A 27,526-nucleotide genomic window follows, 5' to 3' on the forward strand; every position below is an offset into this window, starting at 1 on the left:
GACACATCACATTTTGTTTTAACTTGTTATCTGATGAAAGAGGGTGAACATAAAACTTCTGAAAAATAAATAGCTACAGAAATGTACAATTTAAGATGAAGAAAATTAAGCTAAGGAAAAAATGGAAATATAAATTAAGCAGACATAATTAGAATCTTCTATTGCAGAGTGAAAACAAGAAAAAGACGTTTCAGCACATGACGCAAATAGTTGCTTATACAGATGGAAGAGAAACTGGAGTTAGAGGGGAGAAAAGTGAAATGACTGAATGTAAATGCTGCTAGACAACTGAAGATGGTGTAAGCACCAAATGAATTAAATACGCAGATGCAGTCCTTCCACATAACTACTATTGTGTTGATTGTAACTTGAATTTTTGTGTCCAGTTTCGAAATGTTAAGAAGAAATCAGCTGAAGAAATATGTTGGTAGATGAAAGAATCTTAACTTCGAAGATAACACTTGATACATAATGAGAAAGTTCAATGAGAGAGAATAAATGAAACAGTGAAAACAGTATTACAATTGCTTGTGCAATTACTGAGGATGAAAGCGCTACTGCCTTGTGATGGAAGACTTTAGAAAAGTTAGGAAATAGGAAAAAATCACACAACTTCATCTGTACAAGGAATACACAAAAATGAAAATAATAAAACATTAATTAAGAACAATGCCTAAAGTATTTGCAACTTTCCTTCCCATAGTTTACATCATTTAGTAGGCCACATACTATAATTACACTGTGTATTAAGACAACTCTAGCATCTTAAGTTCACAAATAACTGCTTCCAGCATCATAACAGATTTGTTCTTCATTCAAAATCCAGTACTAAAGATGGATATAAACAACACCACATATATATTAGTTTGGGGTCTATCATGGTAACCATATGTCTCACAGGATAAAAAGAGATTGAGTGCAAAGCTAGAAATTCCAAATGAATTCCTGTAGTCATACAGAGATAAAAGCACACTCTCTTAAACACACACACATGCAAACAGACACAGACACACACACACACACACACACACACACACACACACACACACACACACACACACACATACACACACATATCTACTCTTTCTCTCTCTCTCTCACTCACTCGCTCTCTCATTCCCAGTTTCTCTAACTTACATGTCTTAGAGCTTTCTACAAAAAAAAACTGTTGTTTCTCTGTTATTTTCCTCGTTTAATTGTTTTCTACTTCTGTAACGTATCTCACTTTCTTTATATGAAGAGGCTGTCACTTTATCAGCTTTTATTTTAGAATTAGATATCTACCTTCAACTTTTATAAATCTGAATCCAATTTATTTTACATTGTGTGTTACATTAACAACGAATAATACCTAAACATTTCTAGTATGTACCTACATTCAGTAGAAAGAGAGACATAATGATATGCATCATAATAATTTTTTCTTCTGCAGCAATATTGTTCTTGTATTCCTTAGTTGGCTCCGTTTTTAACTTGTGAGTCACATAAAAAGGACTATGGGAAGTAAAATACTTGATAAACAACCTCTTACAGATGACTGAACGGCACAGATATATGATTTCAGGGACAATATAAACCAAAAAATTTCTAATTTCTGTTATAAATAGGAGAAATCAATTTTTTAAACACTAATTATTAAATTTTAGTCTTCACTTGTGCAAAAATTCTGATAAAATTGTTTCCTGACTATTATAAAATGACCTTATATTGAAGTAAATCTTCCCTGATGCTGTTTCGTCTATGGGATTTAGACTGATAAGGAGGTTTTTCAATACATATGAGCATTAGTCATTAAAAATAAAACTAGATGTAAAAATTTTATACAAGTAAATTACTCACTCGAATATCTATCTCTAAAATTCAAAAGTCTTTCTTTAATCTATTTTGTAACTAATCTTTTTCTTTTTTCTCTGCCTTGGATTTTTCTTTCTTCTTTTCTGCCTTTGCTGCCTTCTTGCTTTCCTTTGCTTCAGCCTTAGCTTCCTTTTTATTTTCTTTCTTTTCTGTCTTTTCCTTCTTCTCAGCTTTAGCTTCTTTTTTCTCCTCTTTCTTATCAGCTTTCTTCTCCAGCTTCGCTTCTTTTTTCTCTGCCTTCTTATTCATCTTTTCTTCCTTCTTCTTGTTTTCCAAATTTTCTTCATTGTCTTTTCGGTCTTCTTTTTTCCTTTCATCTTTCCACTTTTCACTTCTCCTTTTGTCCTCCTTATTGGCAGGTTTCAGAGGTGAACGGAAATAACTAGACTTTGAGGTTCTATTCACAGGTGTAGTCTCCAACTGAGTGACAATTTTTTGTGCGCATCTGGAAATAGAACGAATGGAAGTGGAATTAATGACTGGATTAACAAATCTTTCAGAACCAACTGAAATAATAATCATGTAATTCGATCTGTATACAATAAAGAATGTGACATAACCTTGTAAATATGAGTGCACAGGATACACACTATCTATGTAAAAGTATTTAAAGACAATATCTTCTTTGTATCACTTCTGTATCTATATATATTTTCAGCCACTGTGCGAGAGGGCTGTTGGTGAAGTACCACAAGTTAGAGTTTAAACATAACTACAGACATATATAAGCTGGTCATTTCTACATTTACAGCTACATATATACTACAGCCAATCTCAAGCAAATTACCGATTTCTTGATTTTGTGGGTAGTTCCTGTGTCTCCTCAACTGATGTCTTTGGCTGCTAATCGATGAAGGACGAGTTGGTTGTTTTCAGAAATTGTACAGTAATGTTTCAATAATACCTCATAATTAAAATATTTCAAGTACATGCAATGTGAGTTTTTATTCAGGTAAAAGTTTTCAAATTCATTTAGAGTGACAGCATATTTTTAAAATGGTAAATTTTACGTGACATTTTATTCTTAAATATTCGTCAGTGGGTACTTAGCGTTGTTTACTTGCAAACTGAGTGCACTTAATGGGGGTTAGCATTGACTTGCCATTCTTTACTTGTTGGATAAATTAACTAAACATTATAGTAAAATCTCTAAGGAAAACCAATTTAAAAGGTCCTAGTTGTTTGAGTTTTTTACAGTTTGCAATAACAAAATATAACAGGTTCAAAAATTAATCTTTGATTCAATACAACATAAAAATTAATTTTGGCAAACATCTTACTCAACAGTGATCAAGATGGCCATAAATATTTCTATCTTCACTCTGTCATGTAAACTAATGCAAACTCTGATAAGGGTCATCATTTAACATAGTGTTGCCAACTCAGTGGATTTTCCACTAAAACTGGTGGTTTCTACCCCCTTTAGTGGCGACATATTGCTTCTAGAGGCTGGTGGATATTTAGTAATTTAATAGAATTCAGTTACAGATACAGAAAATGCGATCTCTCAGCCACTAAGCTATTTATATGTTTCGAAATATGTTATTTCTACTTCATTTGATTTCAGGAGTATTTAACTTCTACTGTGAAGACCACAATCATTCATTACAATGTGACATCAAACAAACCATCACACTCGACAGACTACATGCGGGATTCCCTGCAGAATGGACATCATTTAGTAGCGCCTAGCTATAGTTCATTTCATGAGCTTCGAATAACCACTGAGCACTTTTTGGCTCATGCAGGGTGCACACATCAGATGTGCAGAAAACGTAACTCTACTGTCGTCGTTCGTGGTGTGCAATATACAATTGTGATTCTCAGTGTGTGGTATTATTTCACGACTTCATACATGTACAACTATACACAAACTACAATATATGCAAAAGTTTCAGGATTCTTGGCTTCAAGACCCCCAAAATTGTCTTCAAATTATTTAAAGTAGTATGGGTCAGGTAGTGAAGTACAAATTTTGTGGTACAGTTTTAAGGAGTCACTATGAAGATCCTCTCATGGGATGTCAAAGAAGTATGTACAAAATAAAAAGGTAAGCAACCTTTTTTTTAAACTGGTTGTCATTCATTGATCGGTTTTACATCATCAACCACTATTTGGCTAAGTCAATTGTTGGACATTGTAACTATGCAGCCTAAAATTGCTTTTACATCAAGCCCATTGGGAATGAAAAAAGAAAGAAGCAAGGCTTGCATTATTCACAACCATGCTTATTGGTAATGTGAAATCGACCATTTGGGAGAGATATTAAGACAGTCATGAAAAAGATATCGAATAAGTTCAGCTGCACCGAAATAAGTGCACCTCAGTTATAAAAAGCGTGTTAGCACTGCATTTCACTGATGTTCTAAAACAAGATTGCAAAGATCAACCATTTAGCTTATTAATTGATGAATCTACTGATATTGCTGGATGTACATACTTGGGATTGATTATAGTTTATTACAACAAATTACACCAAAAAATAATATCTATATACCTTTACTGCGCTGAACTGCATGAGTGTAATACTGAAGCTATAGTTTCTGCTATAAAGAAGACACTTCAATGATTCAATTTGCAACTTGAAAATTTAATGAGCATTGGTACACATAATGCCTCTGTCGTGGTTGGAGTAAATGGAGTATTTACGAAATTGAAAGAAGAGGTACCACACCTGATTTTAGTATGTTGATTGTGCCATTCCTTGCAACTGGCTGTTTCAGCTGCTGCAGAAGAATTTTTACTGACAAATTTGGAGTTTTTAACTAAAGAGACATATGATTGGTTTAGTCTCTCCTCTTCCAGACAATCTCTTTATAAGGAGCTGTACAAAACAATCAACGATGGACAGAAACCATTAAAAATAATTCGAGCATGCCAGATAAGGTGGTTATCAATAGAATCTGTGGTATGAAGAATGCACAAGCAATGATCAGAGCTAAAAGCACATTTTTCTGTAGGTAAAGTGCTCAAAAGGTTTCATATGGCAGAGTTATTGCACGCTATGTATGCGAACGAGATTAATTATGCATATATTTCATTTTGATATCCAATATTAATGAAATAAACAGAGTCAAGAAAATATTCGAGTTGAAAGATATAGATCGCACCAAAATCTTTGATGAGTTGACCAACCTGATTGATATGCTTGTCAACAAAGTTACGTTACCTGCAAATAAAGTTAATATTTTTACTGACAATATTCATGATTTCTTCGATCGAAGATGTTATCTGGGGTTCCACATTGAAAAGCAATTGCTTGAAATGAGAGGAAAAGGATTGCCATAGGAAGACTAAGAAATGTTGCATAATCGGTGCATAACATTTATATTAAGTCTGAATGAAGAAATAATAAACAGGTTACCTGAAAATTTGACGTTTATGAAAAAAATTGCAGAATAAGTGTTGAACAAGCACTTAACCACAGCAAAGAAAATCTAATTGGTATAATGGATCAGTTCAATAAAAGTGTAGAATTTATAGCAAGAGTGGAATGATCAGTGGCAACAAATTCATTTGTTGAACTGGAACAAGACCAAAGATACAAAACATTTTGGAATGAAGTATTGCATTTCATGCATGCTCAGGGGGAATCCACATTTGAGGAATTAGCGACTTTTGCGATTATTCTCTTAATACTTCCTCATTCCAGTGCCAGAATTAAGAGATTATTTAGCAGTATAAATGTAATAAAAACTAAGCAGAGGAATAGAATGAGGTTAAATCGTTAACTGCTACATTAAGAATACGCTGTGAGTTGAGAATGGAAGGAAAATGCTGCAACGAATATGAAATTCCATTATACAGTGTAAAACAAATCGGTACCAAAGAATCATATCAATCTGAAATCGATGATGATGATGATGATGCAGACAAAAATGATTCATGTGAAGAAGACGAATTCGTTTATATAATTAGTTGTTGTTATAGAACTTTTTGTATGTTCCTGACCTTGACTTGCTGATTTATTTATTGTATGTTCATTTAATGATTGTGAATATTTTACTACTTAATAATAAAGGAAACTAATTACTTATGTACTTGTCCTTTTCTTTCATAATAATAAAAAAATTTAGTGGAAATTTTAGCGATTATGATCGTAGGAGCATTTTGTTAATGGTTTTCTAGTGGTTTTTGGACTTGAAACTGGTGGGGAGCTCACTTTAACTGTTGGCAACACTTCACATTGTTTACTTGCTTAAATAATTTTTCATATTTTTAGGCTTAACAATAACATGAGGGGAGCCACTTGCGTTCTGGAACATATTCAGGATTTTCGTCTGAGTCGTGGTTTCCACATCATCTTTACATTAGTTCAAATCGCGACTGAAATGTATTTCCCTAGCACAGAATCGCATGCATTACTACCAGTGGCGACGACGTTTGTAGCACTTAAATCTAAATCAACATCATAATTATACTCTGGAAAGCACCGTGAAGTACATGGCAGAGGGTATGTCCCACTGCAGCAATCATTAAGGTTTCCTCCTGTACCTGTTGAGTGAGTATGTGATGTTATTACAGTTATTACAATACAGAGTCAAATTTACAAAGAACTTAGTGTATGATCCCACTTCTCAGTACAACATAGCAGCCCACTGGCCGGGATGCATGCACTGATTTGAAGGGTGTCATAAAGTAATATGGGGCAATCTGGCTATAACTGTTGGTAACTGCTCCTTGATATCATGGATACTGCCACCGGAACACAGCTGACGTCCAAGCTGGTACCACAGATATTCTCTCTGTGGCAGATCTGAAGACCTTGCTGACCTCAGGAGTTCCTCAGTATTGTATTATCAAATATTATCATCAGGTTATTAAAAATCAAGGAACATGCACATAATGTCAAAAATCAGCACTTAGACAATGGGCTTAAGGCAATACAGACTGTAGTGAAACGACAGACAGGACAACCAGCTGTATAATAGGATAACATCATTACTGAACTAAATGAAAGGACTTCAAATGATGAATCACAGATAACAAATGTATTTAATAATAATTTCTTTTATATAATAATAACACAGGGACAAGTAGTTCAAGAGCAAAATCAGAGCAGTATGTTGAAAATGTAACTTCTATAAAATTCAGTCATTTGAATGTATCACCAACTTCTACTTCTGAAATTAAGAAAATTACACATCCTCTCAAAGATAAAAGCTCATCTGGTTTTGATGGTGTTTCCACTAGAGTACTAAAGATTTTTTCCCACATAATGAGCCAAGTCTTATCAGAAATATATAACATATCCAAAGAGACTCAATTATGCAGTTGTTAAACATCTCTTTAAGAAAAGTGATAGGAGAGATCTCAGTAACTACCAAACACTGCTAAATTCACACTTGAAAATGATGGAGAAGGTAATGTATTGTGGAATAGTATCTCACCTTAGCAACAATAGTATCATTAGCAAATCACAGTTTGTGTTTCAGGAGGGTTGCTCTACTAAGAATGCCACTTACATGTTCACTCACCTGATTTTACAAACATTATATAACAACATGGCACCAGTTGGTATTTTCTGCCACCTCTGTAATTCATTTGACTTAGTGAATCACAATATACTCCAAGACAAATTGACGTTTTGTGGAACCAATTGTATCGCCAGCCAATAGATAATGGTATAACTCACAAAAAATGCAGAAAATTGTAGTTAGTCCTGGGGTATAATTCTGATGGGGGGAGAAATCACGTATAGGGTAATTAATCAAAGCATACATGCATAAATGGAAGAAATGGTAAACAAAGTTCTTAAATGTATCGTTGACAGATTTACTGCGAATGGTTTCACCCTCGATTCTACAAACACACAACAAATTCAGTTCTGCACATCTAGAGGTACTATACCAATGATAAGTGTAACACAAGGTGGGGAAAATAGGGTCAAAACTTCAAAATTCGTAGGAGTCCATGCTGATGAGAAATCAATTTGGAAGAAACACATTTTTAACTCCTAAAAGAACTTAGTTCACCCACATTTGCACTGAGAATAATTGCAAATCTTGGGAAGAGGCAAATCAGTAAGTTGACATATTTTGCATATTTTCATTCAATAATGTTATATAGAATAATGTTTTATATGAATCATTAAGAAATAAAGTGTTCACTACATAAAAACGTGCTGTATGAATAATATGTGGTGCTCACTCATGATCATCTTGTAGACATCTGTTTAAGGACTTGGGCATTCTGACTACTAGTTCACTACCCGTGAAGGTCGTTGTAAGTAGTCCCCTGCCGTTCAAAAGAAACAATGATGTACATAAATGCAGTACCAGAAGGAAAAATGACATTCGTCACTCCTGTCCATTATAATTATCCGGGCTGTTATGCCGTGGTCGGTTGATGAATTCTGTGGTGATTCCCAACGTTTCGTCTCCGACTGCGGGAGACATCTTCAAGGGGGTCCGTAGCTTGATGGAAGGTCCAACACACACACTGGCTCGCTACTGACTGCCGCTAAATTCCGTGTCCGCGCGCCCCCGCGCCGCGGCGTGACGTCACGTGTTTTGAGAACGTCAGTGCAATTGGCCGCTGTCCGTCGCCGTCGATCACCGATGCCATCACCCAGTAGTGGACGAGTGGTACACATCTTCTTTAACACCGGCATCCATATACCGTTTAATTTGACGCCTTCCTCCTTTCGGTTGAAATTATTTGGGTGTTTAGCGATTTCGATTGCCTCCCTGTAGAGCCTTTCGTAGTATCCGCTCGTGGCCGCTAGTACTTGCGTCTCCTCGAAACGAATATTGTGGTTCCCTGGCTGGAAAGCATGCTCCGCAACAGCTGATCGTTCCGTTTCGCCTCTTCTACAATTTCCCTTGTGCTCTTCCAAATGGACATGATATTTCCGGCCGTGAAAGTTTACATTTTAGTATACATCACTCCACATTAAGGCTGTCTTTAGCACAAAACGGGGTGGACAATGCTGCAACAAAAATTTCTCATCACTTATCCAGTGATGTCTCACAGACAGAAAAGAAAAATTTGATAACGAACTGAGAACTTCTTCTGTTCTGTAGAAGAATTTCTATTACTGAAATGTATAAAAAGGTGGTAGGTAGTAGTTACAAGGAATTACTAACTCAATCTCCATATCTTTTTTTTCTTTTTGTAAAAAAAGCCTTAGAAATGTCCAGAATGTAAACAAATGTACAAATTTGCGATATGAATGGAAAATAACTCATTCCACATCACTACGATCTATTGTGCAAAATTATTCATGGATCATGTAACTAACTAACTAACAGGATGACATGTCACAGAGGCACATGCCGCGTGTGGACGAGCATTGTCTTGTTTCAGAATGTCTCGACGATTTTATCACATGAAAGGTAACACAAGAGGACGCAGGATGCCCATGATGTAACGTCCTCCCTCACCACCAGCCGTGATCTGAAGTCATATCCGACTGCTCCGCACATCATAATGGCAGGAGCTACAATTGTGTGTCTCCTCAGAATATTGAAAAAAAAGTTAGCCCTTCTCAGGTTGCTGCCATATTTGCTGACGCGTTCTCGCTTCCCGCGCCCGGGTTCCCGGGTTCGATTTCCGGCGGGGTCAGGGATTTTCTCTGCCTCGTGATGACTGGGTGTTGTGTGATGTCCTTAGGTTAGTTAGGTTTAAGTAGTTCCAAGTTCTAGGAGACTGATGACCATAGATGTTGAGTCCCATAGTGCTCAGAGCCATTTGAACCATTTGCTGACGATGGTCCTCCAGGGTAGTTAGTAACGCTTATGTACGATATCCGTTGTATCTCTTTTATGCAAATTTGATGTTTCCTACGAATACTATAATATTTGTGTTATAATGTTCTTTGGCTCAACACTTCTGGGAGTAATTATTCTTATTTCCATAAAATTATTTTACAGGAATTAATGTGTGAATGTATCATTAAAACTATATTCTTTCGTAATGCATATGTGTTAGAGTCTTTTATGTATCACTGCTCCGCGCATAGGGAGCGTAGGATTGTATGAAACGTAAAAGCTGGAGGTGAGTATCTCCACAATGGACAGCTTTAGGCAGGAGTGTAAAAGATGGTTTGGCGCAAAGCAGCGCAAGAGGTCTTTGTGGCAGAGAGAATCAGTGTCGAGCATCCAGCAAGCTAATGGCCTGAGTCCTTAATGAGGCAGGAACTTTAGCTAGAGCAGATTAATTATGCCTCGGACGTGGATGGATTTTGGTTATTATATCATGGTATTTATTGGTTTGCTCCGAATCGTGAAATTCCGGCGCCAAGGCCATAATTTACAGAGAATTTCACATTAAGAGTCATGGTCATACCAGACATCTTTATTCGTTGCCTACAAAAGATCACAATAGCCATTGCATGGGCCAATAATTTGCTGAATATTTAAATAATAACTGTACCATTCATAACTTCGTGTCAAGAACATCGATCTCTCATTAATCATTTACCTGGACAGGTTCGTATTCCTAGTGAACAAGTATTCCAAGTGTTATCCATTCTAATGAACTGCAGAATCATTGTTGTTGTTGTGGTCTTCAGTCCTGAGACTGGTTTGATGCAGCTCTCCATGCTACTCTATCCTGTGCAAGCTTCTTCATCTCCCAGTACTTACTGCAACCTACATCCTGCTGAATCTGCTTAGTTTAGTCATCTCTTGGTCTCCCTCTACGATTTTTACCCTCCACGCAATATACAGATTGAATAACATCGGGGATAGGCTACAACCCTGTCTCACTCCCTTCCCAACCACTGCTTCCCTTTCATACCCCTCGACTCTTATAACTGCCATTTGCTTTCTGTACAAATTGTAAACAGCCTTTCGCTCCCTGTATTTTACCCCCGTCACCTTCAGAATTTGAAAGAGAGTATTCCAATCAACATTGTCTAAAGCTTTCTCTAAGTCTAAAAATACTAGAAACGTAGGTTTGCCTTTCCTTAATCTTTCTTCTAAGATAAGTCGTAGGGTCAGTATTGCCTCACGTGTTCCAACATTTCTATGGAACCCAAACTGATCTTCCCCGAGGTCGGCTTCTATCAGTTTTTCCATTCGTCTGTAAAGAATTCGCGTTAGTATTTTGCAGCTGTGGCTTATTAAACTGATATTTCGGTAATTTTCACATCTGTCAACACCTGCTTTCTTTGGGATTGAAATTATTATATTCTTCTTGAAGTCTGAGGGTATTTCGCCTGTCTCATACATCTTGCTCACCAGATGGTAGAGTTTAGTCAGGACTGGCTCTCCCAAGGCTGTCAGTAGTTCTAATGGAATGTTGTCTACTCCGGGATCCTTGTTTCGACTCTGGTCTTTCAGTGCTCTGTCAAACTCTTCACGCAGTATCATATCTCCCATTTCATCTTCATCTACATCCTTTTCCATTTCCATAATATTGTCCTCAAGTACATCGCCCTTGTATAGATCCTCTATATACTCCTTCCACCTTTCTGTTTTCCCTTCTTTGCTTAGAACTGGGTTTCCATCAAAGCTCTTGATATTCATGCAAGTGGTTCTCCTTTCTCTAAAGGTCTGTTTAATTTTCCTGTAGGCAGTATCTATCTTACCCCTAGTGAGATAAGCTTCTACATCCTTACATTTGTCCTCTAGCCATCCCTGCTTAGCCATTTTGAACTTCCTGTCGTTATCATTTTTGAGACATTTGTATTCCTTTTTGCCTGCTTCATTTACTGCATTTTTATATTTCTCCTTTCATCAATTAAATTCAATATTTCTTGTGTTACCCAAGGGTTTCTACTAGCCCTCATATTTTTACCTATTTTATCCTCTGCTGCCTTCACTATTTCATCCCTCAAAGCTACCCATTCTTCTTCTACTGTATTTCTTTCCCCCATTCCTGTCAATTGTTCCGTTATGCTCTCCTTGAAACTCTGTACAACCTCTGGTTCTTTCCGTTTATCCAGGTCCCATCTTCTTAAATTCCCACCTTTTTGCAGTTTCTCCAGTTTTAATCTACAGTTCATAACCAATAGATTGTGATCAGAGTCCACATCTGCCTCTGGAAATGTCTTACAATTTGAAACCAGGTTCCTAAATCTCTGTCTTACCATTATATAATATATCAGATACCTTTTAGTATCTCCAGGGTATACAACTTTCTTTCATGATTCTTGAACCAATTGTTGGCTATGACTGAGTTATGCTCTGCGCAAAATTCTACCAGGCGGCTTCCTCTTTCATTTCTTAGCCCCAAGCCATATTCACCTACTATGTTTCCTTCTCTCCATTTTCCTACTACCGAATTCCAGTCACCCATGACTATTAAATATGCGTCTCCCTTCACTACCTGAATAATTTCTTTTATCTCATCATACATTTTATCAATTTCTTCGTCATCTGCAAGGCTAGTCGGCATATAAACGTGTACTACTGTAGTAGTCGTGGGCTTCGTGTCTATCTTGGCCACAATAATGCGTTCACTATGCTGTTTGTAGTAGATTGGCTGTACTATTTCCTTATTCATTATTAAACCTACTCCAGCATTACCCCTATTTGATTTTGTATTTATAACCCTGTATTCAGCTGACCAAAAGTCTTGTTCCTCCTGCCACCGAACTTCACTAATTCCCACTATATCTAACTTTAACCTATCCATTTCCCTTTTTAAATTTTCTAACCTATATGACCGATTAAGGGATCTGATATTCCACGTTCTGATCCGTAGAACGCCAGTTTTCTTTCTCCTGATAACGACGTCCTCTTGAATAGTTCCCGCCCGGAGATCCGAATGGAGGACTATTTTACCTCCGGAATATTTTACCCAAGAGGACGCCATCATCATTTAATCATACAGTAAAGATGCATTCCCTCGGGAAAAATTGCAGCTGTAGTTTCTCCTTGCTTTCAGCCGTTCGCAGTACCAGAACAGCAAGGCCATTTTGGTTAGTGTTACAAGGCCAGATCAGTCAATCATCCAGACTGTTGCCCCTGCAACTACTGAAAAGGATGCTGTCCCTTTTCAGGAACCACACGTTTGTCTGGCCTCTCGACAGATACCCCTCCGTTGTGGTTCACCTATGCTACAGCTATCTGTATCGTTGAGGCACGAAAGCCTCCCCACCAACGGCAAGGTCCATGGTTCATGGGGGGGGGGGGGGGGGGAGGAGGGCAGAATCATTACTGTTCCGTTTATTAACTTTCGTGGAGTAATAATTTTCTCAAGTATTTAGTGATCTGTATGAAATGCTCCACGTAGTCACTAAAGTGAATAGTTAAAGTATTTCAAAAGAATGAGTGCAAAGAAAAAGGCTTGACTGAAGTGACCATTTTTAAATCTTATTAAAAATTTGCTCAATACTAAAAGCAATTAAATAGGAATTACAAAAACCAAGTACAGGTCATAACAGTTCAAAAGCCCACATAATTCTTATTTAGTATACAGGCTTGTAATAATGCTTTTTTCGTGTATTTATGTTTGCGTGTGCATAATTACGGTGCCTTGTTTCAAGTGTTAGCCCAAAACGAAGTCAATAAACAGAACAGACTGATCAGGCTCCCTATCTTACGGTGAGCTAGTAGTTTAGTAAATTTTGCAGTGAAAAGGTCAGAAGTTATTCTAGAAAATTTGTACAGTTAACGTCATAACTGGAAACAACTGTAACAGATTCAGGGTCCCCATACATTCCACATGCTCTGTATAACACAAAAGCTTACATGTTTCCCATGAAAATCAATAGTGTTCATTTTGGTTAAAATAACGAACTGGCAACCGTTCCAATATCACTATTTTTCAATAGTGAAATATTACAGCCACCTCATATCAATTATATCAGTGCTTCTCTCTTATTAAGTAGTACTTCGTAATGACAATTATCTTTCACACTTTAAAACAGGCAGTGTAGGTTAGCGGGAGATAGTTTGTTGGCAATACATTTAAAACTTTTATCTGTGTTGTTTGATGATGTTTGGCTTGTGGGTCGCTCAACTGCGTCATCTGCTACCCAATCTTTACACAGCCCAATCTAGCCACTTTCACGAATGATGATGATATGATGAGGACAACACAAATACCCACTCCCCAGACAGAGAAAATTCCCAACCCGGACGGGAATCGAACCTGTGACCCCGCGATCCAAAGTCACTAGACCACTGACCACTAGACCACGAGCTGCGGAATGGTTAGCTACTTTATCAATAGATGCTAGAGTGTGCTGTTGTTTCCGTGGCCGATTTAAAAAACAAATTTCAGTTTCAAGTAAAGTTTAAAACAATTATTAGATTACTTTAACAATTTAAGAAAAGACAGATTAGTACTTACCCTGAAGGAGACACTTTAAGTTGCAGACAGGCATTCCGGCCCGAGATGATGGAGTTGGCGGTCATGTGTGCATGAGGTGTGCTCGCTTGTGTGTATGAATGGTGTGTGTTTCACTTTTGCTGACGAACGCTGTGGCCGAAAACTTTTGATTGTGCCCGTCTGCAACTTAACGTGTCTTCTTTACCGTAAGTACATTGTTGATATTCCTACCTGGAGTATCTGTTGTTTGTTAGATTACTATGTTAGCCGTATATTTACGTGAAATTACTTTCCCTAATTGGGCTGTCGGTTGGAACCTTGATGCCTATCCTCATGTTCGCTTGCAGTCCCAGACTGGGCCATTGTGACATCAGAGTGCTCCACAAATGTAGAAATTTTGCAATTAGACCAGCCGCACACATGGAGAAACACAGTGAGGCCCCCTTTCAAACTCTGGCAGGTGCTGATAACTCTGTCTCAGTCGAGTACACAGTTTCTCCGTGTTCTTCACCGTGATCATTCAACATTCGGTGCAGTTCACGTCCCTCATAACCCCTACCATGCCTAATAACAACACGATACACAGACAACACTAACGCACTCTGGTGGTCCCGTTGGCGTGTGATATACAAAATTTAGACTGGCACCTGGTCATGTCTTCTGGATGCTTCACCTTGTCAGGCAGTGTATGTTTCTTGTTAAGATTTTTCTGTTCTGTGACCACTGAAGTGCAAGTGCAGTATAGAGACTGTAACGAAGACACAGAATAACCTCGCATTCTTACAGTAACCAGTCAGGAGGTCGTATGACTACCACCACGGTCTCCCTAAAGAGAAATGCTTGAGAATATCTTTCTCCTGTAATTTGCCTCTGGTAAAGAGCAGGTAACTTGGGCCACCTTGCTCATCCTGTCTTGTCTTTGCTCTAGGACAGGTGGTTTAGGCCACCAGCCGTTGTTCTCTCTTGTGGTTTAGTTCGGCTACAGCGCAGAAGGCCTCAGATTGTCTTTCTTCACCCCTGTCTTTCTGCATTCACCCTGGAAAAGTCGCTGTTCTTGGAATATCCTTTAAAATTTGTCACTCATCTATGTTGCTCATGAAGGTGGTACTCGATATAGCTCCAACATTGATTGTATTTCTGACTCCCATAGGACCATTTCATATCCCCCTGCAGCATCCTACCCACATTCCGCTGGAAGTCATGTACACTATGTTGCAGCTATCTATAATGAATAAATGTTGACATAAAACAGCACGAAGCTCTGCAGATGTTGTTAAGGTTCCATAGTAGTATGAAGGCTGGGAACTTGCTATAAGTCGTGCACTTCACGCAATTAACTTGTACAGTATCAATGAGCCACAATTTTTTTCACTCAACCCATATAAATACCCGAGAGTAACAATTTGTGGGGATCCGAAATGGAAGATTACGAAGCGTTTGTCCAGTGGCAACTTGTGTGCCGTAAACTAAGAGGGGAGGCAGCTCTGTTGAAACAGACGGGTGGAACATTTTCCTCTTCAGAACATTTCTTGAACGCGAAAATATAGCAGTGTATTAGCAAGTGACCTACTGTAAACCTTTACACCTAGCACAATTTGTTGATATTAAAATATAAAAGTCTGTGCAAAAGTATATGGTTTTTAATAATTTCTGCAGGCAAGACAGTAGTTTATGGAATAAAATTGAAACGACGTTCTTACCTAAATTATTAGGTTTGTAGACGAAGTCGACTCTCATCTCCTTTCCTTCAGCAATGTGGTGAATTACAAACTCATTGAAATTATGCACATTCAGAAGTGTTTTTTTTTCTCTAGATCACATAGCTAATACACTCAGTCTCTCTTCTTTCACTTCGTTTCTACTGAAAGTCTATTCTTTTCATTGTGGAGAAATACCTCTCGCTTTCCACTGTTGACATTGGTATTATACAAATAATACGAAGAAGTTTCACTGATTACAGTGAAACAGTTTCTAAATTATTCTCTTATGTACAATTCATAAATGCTAAAGCTCCACTTGCAGTTTGTAAATCATTTCTACTCAATACGACGATCAATTCCTGCCGCAATTCATTTTTATTCAAGTCAAATAATTTAACTATGGGTCTGAAATTCTTCGCCAGGGAATAACAGCTTGTGTTTTGAAAACGAACTGAGCTGGAAAAATATAGCTGCTAACAAGTGATTGCTAAGTGCGAAAAGCTCTTTAGTGTTAGCTATAACAAGGTTACACACTTTCTTTGCAACAGTTTTACGTGAGTCTACAAAACTGAAACGTTTTGGGCCGGCGATCTCTACATTTCCATTCCTTTTGCCCAATGATAATAGAAATCAAGAGATTTTCTCGTCAGTTGAATCCCTGACTTGAAATCAGAGACGTTCTTAAAAGCTTTCACACTATCAACATCTCTACGTTGCAGCTGATTAAACAAAACGTTTCGGTGAGGCAGGACCTTACTGAAAATCTCAGACCGAAAGAGAAAATCTTGGTCGTTGTTGGGAAGTTTCCGAAGTCCAGTTGCTTTCCTGGTTGTTGGATAATCTTTTCTATAATCACTCTCAAAGATTCCAAGGCAGTCAACTGTTTTTATCTTATACCTATATGCGGTATTCTCACATCGCGTTTTAAAATTCCGTATTGTGTCAGCGTTTCTTGGAATACGTTTCTCCACAACATTATGCAGTACGGCAGTTCTTTTCACTGACTTTGAGAGCAAAATAGAGAATCTCTCTAAATTGCTGTGTTGTGTTGTGCGCTACTATGTGACTGAGTTGGTGGGCGTAACACAGTAAAAATTTTCCTATTTCATCTACTGCTTTCACTCTTTCCCGCAACCCACTGTGCCTGACGCTAATAACTGAAGCTCCATCATACTGAGCTATCAGTTTTTCTGGAGAGTCGCCGATCTTTAGCTTTTTAAGTTCAATGAAGTCTTCACTATTTATTCCCGCAGCTGTATGGTCGTTGGCCGTTATGAAATTTATGAATCTCTCAAATACTTCCACTTACAATTCATACTGAACAATAAATACGAATTGACACAAGATTGCACAGTCTGTCGTTTCAACTTTAATTGCCACGTTATCCGTTTACGATATAACTTGAGAAATCAACTGACAGCAAACAACATATAGAGTCCAGCAGATCGTTCTGATTTATTTTTGAGAGCCCCAAAAATATACTATTATTGTTTTTTTTTTCAATATGTTCCTTCACGTGGACTCAGGTTCTGCCATCAGACTGACAAAACCTCGAAAAATACCAGGATTCTCTAAAGTATCCATTTCATCATGTCCCCTTAGTGTAAGGTAAAACTTCCACAGAACTTTACACAGTCGATAAACTTGCTAAGGAAGTAACGAGTCTTAGAAACATTTTCGTTAATCTTCTTAATCCCCATTCTGTAATCTGTATCCAGTTGACATATTACATCGACTTCGCCAAGCATAGCAAACTCGATGCAATTGTTTACGTGTAGTTCACTCAATTCATGGTTTTTAACTTTGTCAGCTAAGTGTTGAATGCCCGTTACCCCATCTGTGGTCCAAGCACGTTCCGCAGCATTCATTATCAGATGCATGTCACAGAAGAAAACATTTCTTATTTAACATCCGCCCAGCCAGTCCGCAGGTTTAGATAAAGTGTAGGTTTCTGGTAAAACTGTTTTTGCCTTTGCACGGATTTTGAGTCTGTACAATGTTTACATCGGGTCTTGGCGGTCCTGACCTTTTTAGTTCCAACTTTTTCTGAAAAGTACGTTTTTTAACTGCTAGTAGTTAAAATATTGTTTACACTATTTATAACATTCATTTTAAACAAGAAACTAGCATATCAGTTGGTCATTAGGACACACTTTCAAACATTCTCATTCATAACGAAACAAAAATACTAGTACCACACGCGCAGCAGTTCTACTCGTATACCTTCCTCGCTTCTTGCGGACGCTATCCTAAGCGGCCCTAACACAACGCACTGTCCCCATCCATCTCGAAATACACCCACTCTTCCTCACGCCTCCACTGCCTGCCTTCAAACCGTCGGACTGTTCGCCGTCCGACTGTCAACCCATTCCAAATACATTGATCATTAGCTTATAGGGGCTGGTGGTCGATCCACTATGAATATTTTAATCATGGAGTCCTTAAGAAATAGTCGCCGCATAGTCATAGGTAAAGCAAATGACTGTCTCAGGTTCATTGACAGGATACTATTATAATGCGGTTAGCCTAGAAAGGAAACTGCTTCGAAACTGTGCAGTTGCCCAATCCAAAATTTGCTCAAGTTTGTGAGACCAGTACCAAATACACTACTGGCCATTAAAATTGCTACACCACGAAGATGTGCTACAGACGCGAAATTTAACCGACAGGAAGAAGATGCTGTGATATGCAAATGATTAGCTTTTCAGAGCATTCACACAAGGTTGGCGCCGGTGGCGACACCTACAAAGTGCTGACATGAGGAAAGTTTGTAACCGATTTCTCATACACAAACAGCAGTTGACCGGCGTTGCCAGGTGAAACGTTGTTGTGATGCCTCTTGTAAGGGGGACAAATGCGTAAAGTCACGTTTCCGACTTTGATAAAGGTCGGATTGTAGCCTGTCCCGATTTCGGTTTATCGTATCGCGACATTGCTGCTCGCGTTGGTCGAGATCCAATGACCGTTAGCAGAATATGGAATCGGTGGGTTCAGGAGGGTAATACGGAACGCCTTGCTGAATCCCAACGGCCTCGTATCACTAGCAGTCGAGATGACAGGCATCTTATCCACATGGCTGTAACGGATCGTGCAGCCACGTCTCGATCCCTGAGTCAACAGAAGGGGACGTTTGCAAGACAACATCCATCTGCACGAACAGTTCGACAACGTTTGCAGCAGCATGGACTATTAGCTCGGAGACCATGGCTGCGGTTACGCTTGACGCTGCATCACAGACAGGAGCGCCTGCGATGGTGTACTCAACGACGTACTTGGGTGCACGAATGTGAAACGTCATTTCTTTCGGATGAATTTTTCTGTTTACAGCATCATGATGGTCGCATCCGTGTTTGGCGACATCACGGTGAACGCACATTGGAAGCGTGTATTCGTCATCGCCATATTGGCGTATCACCCGGCGTGATGGTATAGGGTGCCATTGGTTACACGTCTCGGTCACCTCTTGTCGCATTGACGGCACTTTGAACAGTGAAAGTTACATTTCAGATGTGTTACGACCCGTGGCTCAACCCTTCATTCGATCCCTGCGAAACCCTACTTTTCACCAGGATAATGCACGACCGCATGTTGCAGGTCCTGTACGGGCCTTTCTGGATATAGAAAATGTTCAACTGCTGCCCTGGCCAGCACATTCTCCAGATCTCTCACCAACTGAAAACGTCTGGTCAATGGTGACCGAGCAACTGGCTCGTCACAATACGCCAGTCACTACTCTTGATGAACTGTGGTATCATGTTGAAGCTGCATGAGCAGGTGTACCTGTACATGCCACCCAAGCTCTGTTTGACTCAATGCCCAGGCGTATCAAGGCCGTTATTACGGCCAGAGGTGGTTGTTCTGGGTACTGATTTCTCAGGATCTGTGCACCCAAATTGCGTGAAAATGTAATCACATGTCAGTTCTAGTATAATATATTTTTCCAATGAATACCCGCTTATCATCTGAATTTCTTCTTGATGTAGCAATTTTAATTGCCAGAAGTGTAAGAATAGCACAGGATTGTTGAACGTATGCATTGAAGGGCAGAACCGATTGTCACACGTGTGTCTGAGCCATGGAAGAGAGTCAAGTTAATGCTGAAAAACCCGGATTGGCCGTCGCTTGAAGACGGCTGCGAGCTGTCCTTCGTTAGGTGAACGATCTAGGAATGTTGTAGAGCCATCTGGCTCCATAGTGACCTCGAAGACGAGATTACACTAATTACAGTGTGCACAGAGGCATTTAAACAGTAATTCCACCCACCCTGCGAACGCAAGTGGAATGTCAGGCTCTGCCACACACTATACAGTGCTTTGTAGAGTACTGATCCATATTTAAAATAGTACTTTGGATACTGCGTCACGAAATTTCTGCTTCAGAACTGGGGAATGTGTAGAACGTAGTGCCAAAGTAATGAGTTAAGTAAGAATTTATGTCGAGAGAGACACTGTTCTTCGGTTACAGAAATAAATAAATAAAATATCTCTGCTGTATGGGACAGCAATATAATTTTCTTTGACTAGCGTATCAGTTGCTGTTACAGGACTGCAGAAAATCAATATCAAATGACAGCGCACGCATAATGTGCGAAGGCGTGCTGAAAAGCAATGTCTCAAAATTTTGTTGTGAAAATACTTGAACCTTTTTAAATAAAACAAGAAACGCAATTAACATTCTGCATCTTTATTCTTCGTGCGTACATATTTATTTCTCAACGTACTCACCCTGGCGATGAACACATTTCTCCTAACGACAGATTAGTGTGTTGATATGTCACTGTAGAGTATTTGCCTGTGATGGCGGAGCTACAACCTCACCTCTACTTGCACCGCTTGATCACTATCAAAGTGAAGTCCTCGAAGATGCTCTTTAAGTCTTGGAAACAGATAAAAATCGAATGGGGTCAAGTCGAGGCTTTATGGAACTTGATCGATGACACTGAACCCAAAACGTAGGATTGTTGCAGATATAGCAGCCCTCGTGTGCGGTCTAGCATTGACATGCTGAAGGAGAGGGCGCTCTGTGTGTGGACTAACTGTTCTGATTCGAAGTTCGATTACAGCGCACTCTTTCTGATGCACCGTCATAGTTACGTTACACACTGCCAAGCTTCACGCTACAATTCGGAGCTCTCTAGCGGCAGAGGTCTTCAAGTATGTAAACATGAAGAATAAAGATGTACAATGTCAATAAGGTTGTTTTATTTAAAAAGCTTTAAGAGTTTTCACATAAAAATTCGGAGGCATTACTTTTCGGGAGGACGACGGTTCAGACCCGCGTCCGGCTATCCTGATTTAGGATTTCCCTGATTTCCCTAAACCGCTTCAGGCAAATGCCGGTGTGGTTCCTTTGAAAGGACACGGCAAACTTCCTTCCCCACGCTTCCCTAATCCGAAGGGACCGATGACAACGCAGTTTGGTCCCCCTCCCCAAAATCAACCAACCAACCCACCAATCAAGGCATTGCTTTTGAGCACGCCCTCGCAACAAGTGCAATACGTATTGTGTATACTGGGCATTGTTATCACATTAAGTGGATCTTTACTAATGAAATAATTACTTCAGTTACAGAAAACTGCTGTTGATCTATTATTTACTAGACGGAGAATGATGGAACACAGTGTTCCAATGTTTTTTAAATATTTTTTTCATAGAAAGAGTACATCGAAGATATGTCATCCTTTCTCCACCTACCTAGTTCCTTCCACAAGCTGCAGAGAAATAACGAGTAGTAAAGCGGATGCGTTCTGGTTACAGTCGCATATCGCAGGTGCACTGAATGTGCTATCTGAACTAATCCTGGAATAGGAGACGTAAGGAGCGAGCATCCTGTCGGTACTCTGGATAAACAGGGTTAAGAAGTGTGTGTCTGTCTGACTGTATCCTAGGTTAGGAGCAGTAAATTATGAGCATCTGTAACATATCCTGGCACAGATGACCTAAGGGCTGTGTGTCGTACCGTATTCGGCTATGGAAAGTACTAGCAATGTGTCTTATTGTCAGGTAGGAGGAGTAAGTAGTGCGAAACACGACTGTAGCCTGTAATAGGAGAAATAACGTATGGGGTACCCTGTGTAGGAGGAATATGGTGCATTTGGCTCTATCCTGGAACAGGAGGGCTAAGAGTGAATGTCCTGACCGGATCCTGGTGTAGAAACTGAAAGGAGAAAACATCATGTACAGAGCCTGGTTTACGAAGAATAAAGTGTGTTTATTTCTGATGTATTCTAGCGTAATAGGACTAAGATGTGTGTGTCGTGACGGAATCCTGATCCATAAAGAGAAAGGAGAAGTCATCAAGCCCATAGCACTGTCTACATCGTGCTACAGTATGAATAAATAATATACATACTAAAAATATGCTTGAGTAAGAGATGTAACTTGTATGTGTTCTGACTGTAGCCTGTTACAAAAGGAATAAGGAGTGAGCATGAAGACTTAGCTTGTAATATGAGGAGTAAGGATTATTTTTCCTCGCGTATCCTAGAGTAGGATGTGCTAGGATTGCGTGGTCTAACGGCATAATGTTGTAGAAGGAATAAAGGGTAAATGAACTGACTCTGTCGTAGAGTAAGAGGAGTAAGCATTGTGCAACGCAAGGACTGACTTCTGTAGGAGAAGTAACGAAATACCTGTATTCTGTTTTAAAGGGAGTAAGTAATTTAACTCATGACTATCCTGGTGTGGGAGAAGTGAGGAATGTGGATTGTGATTGTATCTCGTTGTCTAAGGAGTATCTACTTCAAATGCAGCGTAGAGCAGGAGAAGTAAGGAGTGTTCATATGGATCATCTCCCTTGGTAGGAAGAAGGAGGAGAACGGGTTTTAACTGCACCGTGTTGTGCATATAAGTTGTGAGAAGTGTATATTCTGATAGCAGTTTCTTATGTGGAAATAACAGGTGTGCATACACACTTTATTCTTTAGTATTCTTAGTGAGAACAGTTTTTTCTTTTATCTAGGAATAGATTGAGTGAGGACAGTGTGTCCGGATTGCACTTTGTTGCAGAACGAGTAAATAGTGTGTGTACTGAATACACCCTGCAAGAGGAAAAGTAAAGAGTGTTAGTATTGACACAAAAGAGGTCACGAAGATTACAAAATTATTCTGGATGTTGAGCCGCGTCATTGCAGAACAGTAAAGAACTATACCACTTAGGTTTCGACAGTCTTTGTAGCGGTCTCTGGAACGCGATTGGAACGTCGATGGTACAATTGTTTTAGTGTTTCGTAATGACGTAGCCCAACACCCAGAATGATTTAATCGAAGAGGGAATGTGGAATTCGGACGTTGACTGCTCTGTGGTAGAAGGGATGGTGAACGTGTAAGTTGACCGTATTCAGTTATAGTAGGAGTAACGACTATGTGTTCTTACTATCCCATTGTATAGCTATAGTAATAAATTTCACTTCCTCACTGGGAATTCTTGTCAAAGTAATAGCGAGAGTACATCCTGACGCCGGCCGGAGTAGCCGAGCGGTTCTAGGCGCTACAGTCTGGAACCGCGCAACCACTACGGTCGCAGGTTGGAATCCTGCCTCGGGCATGGATGTGTGTGTTGTCCTTAAGTTAGTTAGGTTTAAGTAGTTCTGAGTTCTAGGGGACTGATGACCTCAGATGTTAAGTCCCATAGTGCTCAGAACCATTTGAACCATTTTACATCCTGACTGTACGGACTTGTGCTGCGCCTTCCAATCCGCAATCACAGCCACAGCCATCTATTTCTACATCTTGAAACACCCAGGCAGCTTCCAGAACGAAATTTTCACTCTGCACCGGAGAGTGCGCTTATATGAAACTTCCTGGCAGATTAAAACTGTGTGCGGGACCGAGACTCGAACTAGGGACTTTTGCCTTTTGCAGACAAGTGTTCTACCATCTGAGCTACCCAAGCAGGAGTCATGACCTGTCCTCACAGCTGCCAGGAGTTTTCATATCTTGTGCACACTCCGCTACAGAGTGAAAATTTCATTCTGGAAACATCCCCCAAGCTGTGGCTAAACCATGTTTCCGCAATATTCTTTCTTCCAGGAGCGCTAGCTCTGTGTGGTCAGCAGGAGAGCTTCTGTGAAGTTTGGAGGGTAGGAGACGAGGTATTTCCGAAATTAAAGCTGTGAAAACAGGTCATGAGTCGTTCTTGGGTAGCTCAGATTGAGTCCCGGTCAAGGCACGCATTTTGCCGGGACGGTGGGTCAGCATGTCCGGTCAGAGGGCTGGGTGCCCACTCTAATAAAAGAAAAAAAAAGAAAGAAAAAAAACTGAGTCAAGGAATCAATGATCAACTTGAACCGTCTTGTGACGTCCGCCCAGACCAAATGCAACGAACTATATCGAAAAAAAATGGAAAAAAATATGGTAGAGCACTTGCCCGCAAAAGGCAAAGATCCCGAGTTCGAGTCCCGGTCCGGCACATAGATTTTAATCTGACAGGAAGTTTCATCCAAGCAGCTTTTCAGTAAGCCCGAATAGAAGAGAAGGAAACACTCTAAAATAAAAAATACTAGCTATCTATTCTACTTCGTCTATTTCTGAACTCTGCATGTCACTAGTTAAAAAGTGCTTAATCTGTTTCGTTCTTTTTATTAAGTTCATAGTTGTTGGAACACTAACTCTATTAATTAAACTATCGTAAAATGAAAGTAGTTCTTACTACCCGTATTGTGTGCACTAAATATTCATGTACTTTCAGATATTCCTCCTTATTGTTTTATAAATCGCTTCACACGTTTCTTGAATTATTTTGGTTAACGTGCTCTATGCTACTGGAATGCTGTATTGTAAGCTAGAATAGCTCTCTCCTGTAGCAAGAAATAGCAGTGTAATGGTGAGCCTGTCTTGCGCACATATAGCATTTCTGAACTGAGCATTCTGTTTTGTAATACGAGGAGCCACTTTACTGAGCAAATACTGAAAAGCACTCTCATCCATTCGTAAGTAATTTATGTAAAACTTGACCTCGCGTAAAAAAAAAAAAAAAAAATTTGCTGAATGCTTTTATTATCTGGACGCAAAACCCATAGTTTCACCCAAATATCTGTCCTTTTGTTTTCGCCGCTTCTCTTCCAAATGCACCATACTAACAAGTTGTTGTTGTGCGCCATCTTGAACTCTGACGAAACATATGATGATAGTGAAATACTCCTTTTTAGCGCCACGTCAAATATCTTTCTCAAAGAAATTTGACGAATGTTTGGTCACATTTCTTTGTCAAAGAAACATGATAGTGTAATTCCGGCCTATGGTGTGTGTGTGTGTGTGTGTGTGTGTGTGTGTGTGTGTGTGTACTGACTAACATTCTGTGGGGTGAGTGAGCGGTGCCTGTGCCGACCGTAACCAGCTGTGTGTGGGTCTGGTGGAGAGCTGTACTGAGCGTGACCAGGTACGTGTGCGAGTGGTGGAGAGCTGTACTCACCGTATCCTGGTTGAGGAGGAGGAGGCGGTGCGCTCCTTGCAGGCGCGGAACTCCCGCTGGAACTCCTTGATGGGCGGCAGGCGGTGCTCGGGCTCACGGACCGGGCGCGCCGCGGGCTCTTTGTAATCCTGCAGCCGCAGCTGGAACACAGAAGGGGCAGTCAGTACACACACTGGTTACTCCTTGCACGAGTCGAAACAAGGCCCCGGGAGTAGACAACATTCCATTAGAACTACTGACGGCCTTGGGAGAGCCAGTCACGACAAAACTCTACCATCTGGTGAGCAGGATGTATGAGACAGGCGAAATTCCCTCAGACTTCAAGAAGAATGTAATTAATTCCAATCCTAAAGAAAGCAGGTGTTGACAGATGTGAAAATTACCAAACTGTCAGTTTAATAAGTCACAGCTGCAAAATACTAACGCGAATTCTTTACAGACGAATGGAAAAACTGGTAGAAGTCGACCTCGGGGAAGATCAGTTTGGATTCCGTAGAAACGTTGAACCACGTGAGGCAGTACTGACCTTACGCCTTATCTTAGAAGAACGAATAAGGAAAGGCAAACCTACGTTTCTAGCATTCGTAGACTTAGAGAAAGCTTTTCAGAATGTTGACTGGAATATTCTCTCTCAAATTCTAAAGGTGGCAGGGGTAAAATACGAGGTGCATTCAAGTTCTAAGGCCACCGATTTTTTTTCTCCGGACTGGAAAGAGATAGAAACATGCGCATTGTTTTAAAATGAGGCCGCGTTCATTGTCAATACGTCCCAGAGATGGCAGTACCGTACGGCAAATGGAATTTTACCGCGAGCGGCGAGAATGAGAACTGTTTTAAATACTGAAAATGGCGACGTTTTCCTTACTTGAACAGCGTGCAATCATTCGTTTTCTGAATTTGCGTGGTGTGAAACCAATTGAAATTCATCGACAGTTGAAGGAGACATGTGGTGATGGAGTTATGGATGTGTCGAAAGTGCGTTCGTGAGTGCGACAGTTTAATGAAGGCAGAACATCGTGTGACAACAAACCGAAACAACCTCGGGCTCGCACAAGCCGGTCTGACGACATGATCGAGAAAATGGAGAGAATTGTTTTGGGGGATTGCCGAATGACTGTTGAACAGATCGCCTCCAGAGTTGGCATTTCTGTGGGTTCTGTGCACACAATCCTGCATAACGACCTGAAAATGCGAAAAGTGTCCTCCAGGTGGGTGCCACGAATGCTGACGGACGACCACATGGCTGCCCGTGTGGTATGTTGCCGAGCAATGTTGACGCGCAGCGACAGCATGAATGGGACTTTCTTTTCGTCGGTTGTGACAATGGATGAGACGTGGATGCCATTTTTCAATCCAGAAACAAAGCGCCAGTCAGCTCAATGGAAGCACACAGATTCACCGCCACCAAAAATATTTCGGGTAACCGCCAGTGCTGAAAAAATGATGGTGTCCATGTTCTGGGACAGCGAGGGCGTAATCCTTACCCATTGCGTTCCAAAGGGCACTACGGTAACAGGTGCATCCTACGAAAATGTTTTGAAGAACAAATTCCTTCCTGCACTGCAACAAAAACGTCCGGGAAGGGCTGCGTGTGTGATGTTTCACCAAGACAACGCACCCGCACATCGAGCTAACGTTACGCAACAGTTTCTTCGTGATAACAACTTTGAAGTGATTCCTCATCTCCCTACACACCTGATCCGGCTCCTAGTGACTTGCCGGCCGAAGTGGCCGTGCGGTTAAAGGCGCTGCAGTCTGGAACCGCAGGACCGCTACGGTCGCAGGTTCGAATCCTGCCTCGGGCATGGATGTTTGTGATGTCCTTAGGTTAGTTAGGTTTAACTAGTTCTAAGTTCTAGGGGACTAATGACCTCAGCAGTTGAGTCCCATAGTGCTCAGAGCCATTTTTCGTAGTGACTTCTAGCTTTTTCCAACAATGAAAGACACTCTCCGTGGCCGCACATTCACCAGCCGCGCTGCTATTGCCTCAGCAATTTTCCAGTGGTCAAAACAGACTCCTAAAGAAGCCTTCGCCGTTGCCATGGAATCATGGCGTCAGCGTTGTGAAAAATGTGTACGTTTGCAGGGCGATTACGTCGAGATGTAACGCCAGTTTCATCGATTTCGGGTGAGTAGTTAGTTAGAAAAAAAATCGGAGGCCTTAGAACTTGAATGCACCTCGTACAGGGAGCGAAAGGCTATTTACAATTTGTACAGAAACCAGATGGCAGTTATAAGAGTTGAGGGGCATGAAAGAGAAGCAATGGTTGGGAAGGGAGTGAGACAGGGTTGTAGCCTATCCCCGATGTTATTCAATCTGTATATTGAGCAAGCA

At 40.1% G+C, this 27,526-nt stretch overlaps 1 protein-coding gene across 1 annotated transcript in view; it reads right to left on the reverse strand.

The window, feature by feature from the left end:
• Positions 1–1,357: 1,357 nt before the first annotated feature.
• LOC124777422 (fl(2)d-associated complex component) overlaps positions 1,358–27,526 on the reverse strand; it is a 541,124-nt gene continuing 514,955 nt past the window's right edge. The window contains exons 5-6 of the mRNA XM_047252820.1: positions 25,192–25,331; positions 1,358–2,299 (exon numbers count right to left, since the gene is read on the reverse strand). Of these exons, the coding sequence (XP_047108776.1) occupies positions 1,891–2,299; positions 25,192–25,331 (549 nt within the window). The 3' untranslated portion in view covers positions 1,358–1,890. The remainder of the gene's footprint in view (positions 2,300–25,191; positions 25,332–27,526) is intronic.

The sequence above is a fragment of the Schistocerca piceifrons genome, chromosome 2 (genome assembly GCF_021461385.2).
Source record: "Schistocerca piceifrons isolate TAMUIC-IGC-003096 chromosome 2, iqSchPice1.1, whole genome shotgun sequence".
NCBI lineage: Eukaryota > Metazoa > Arthropoda > Insecta > Orthoptera > Acrididae > Schistocerca > Schistocerca piceifrons.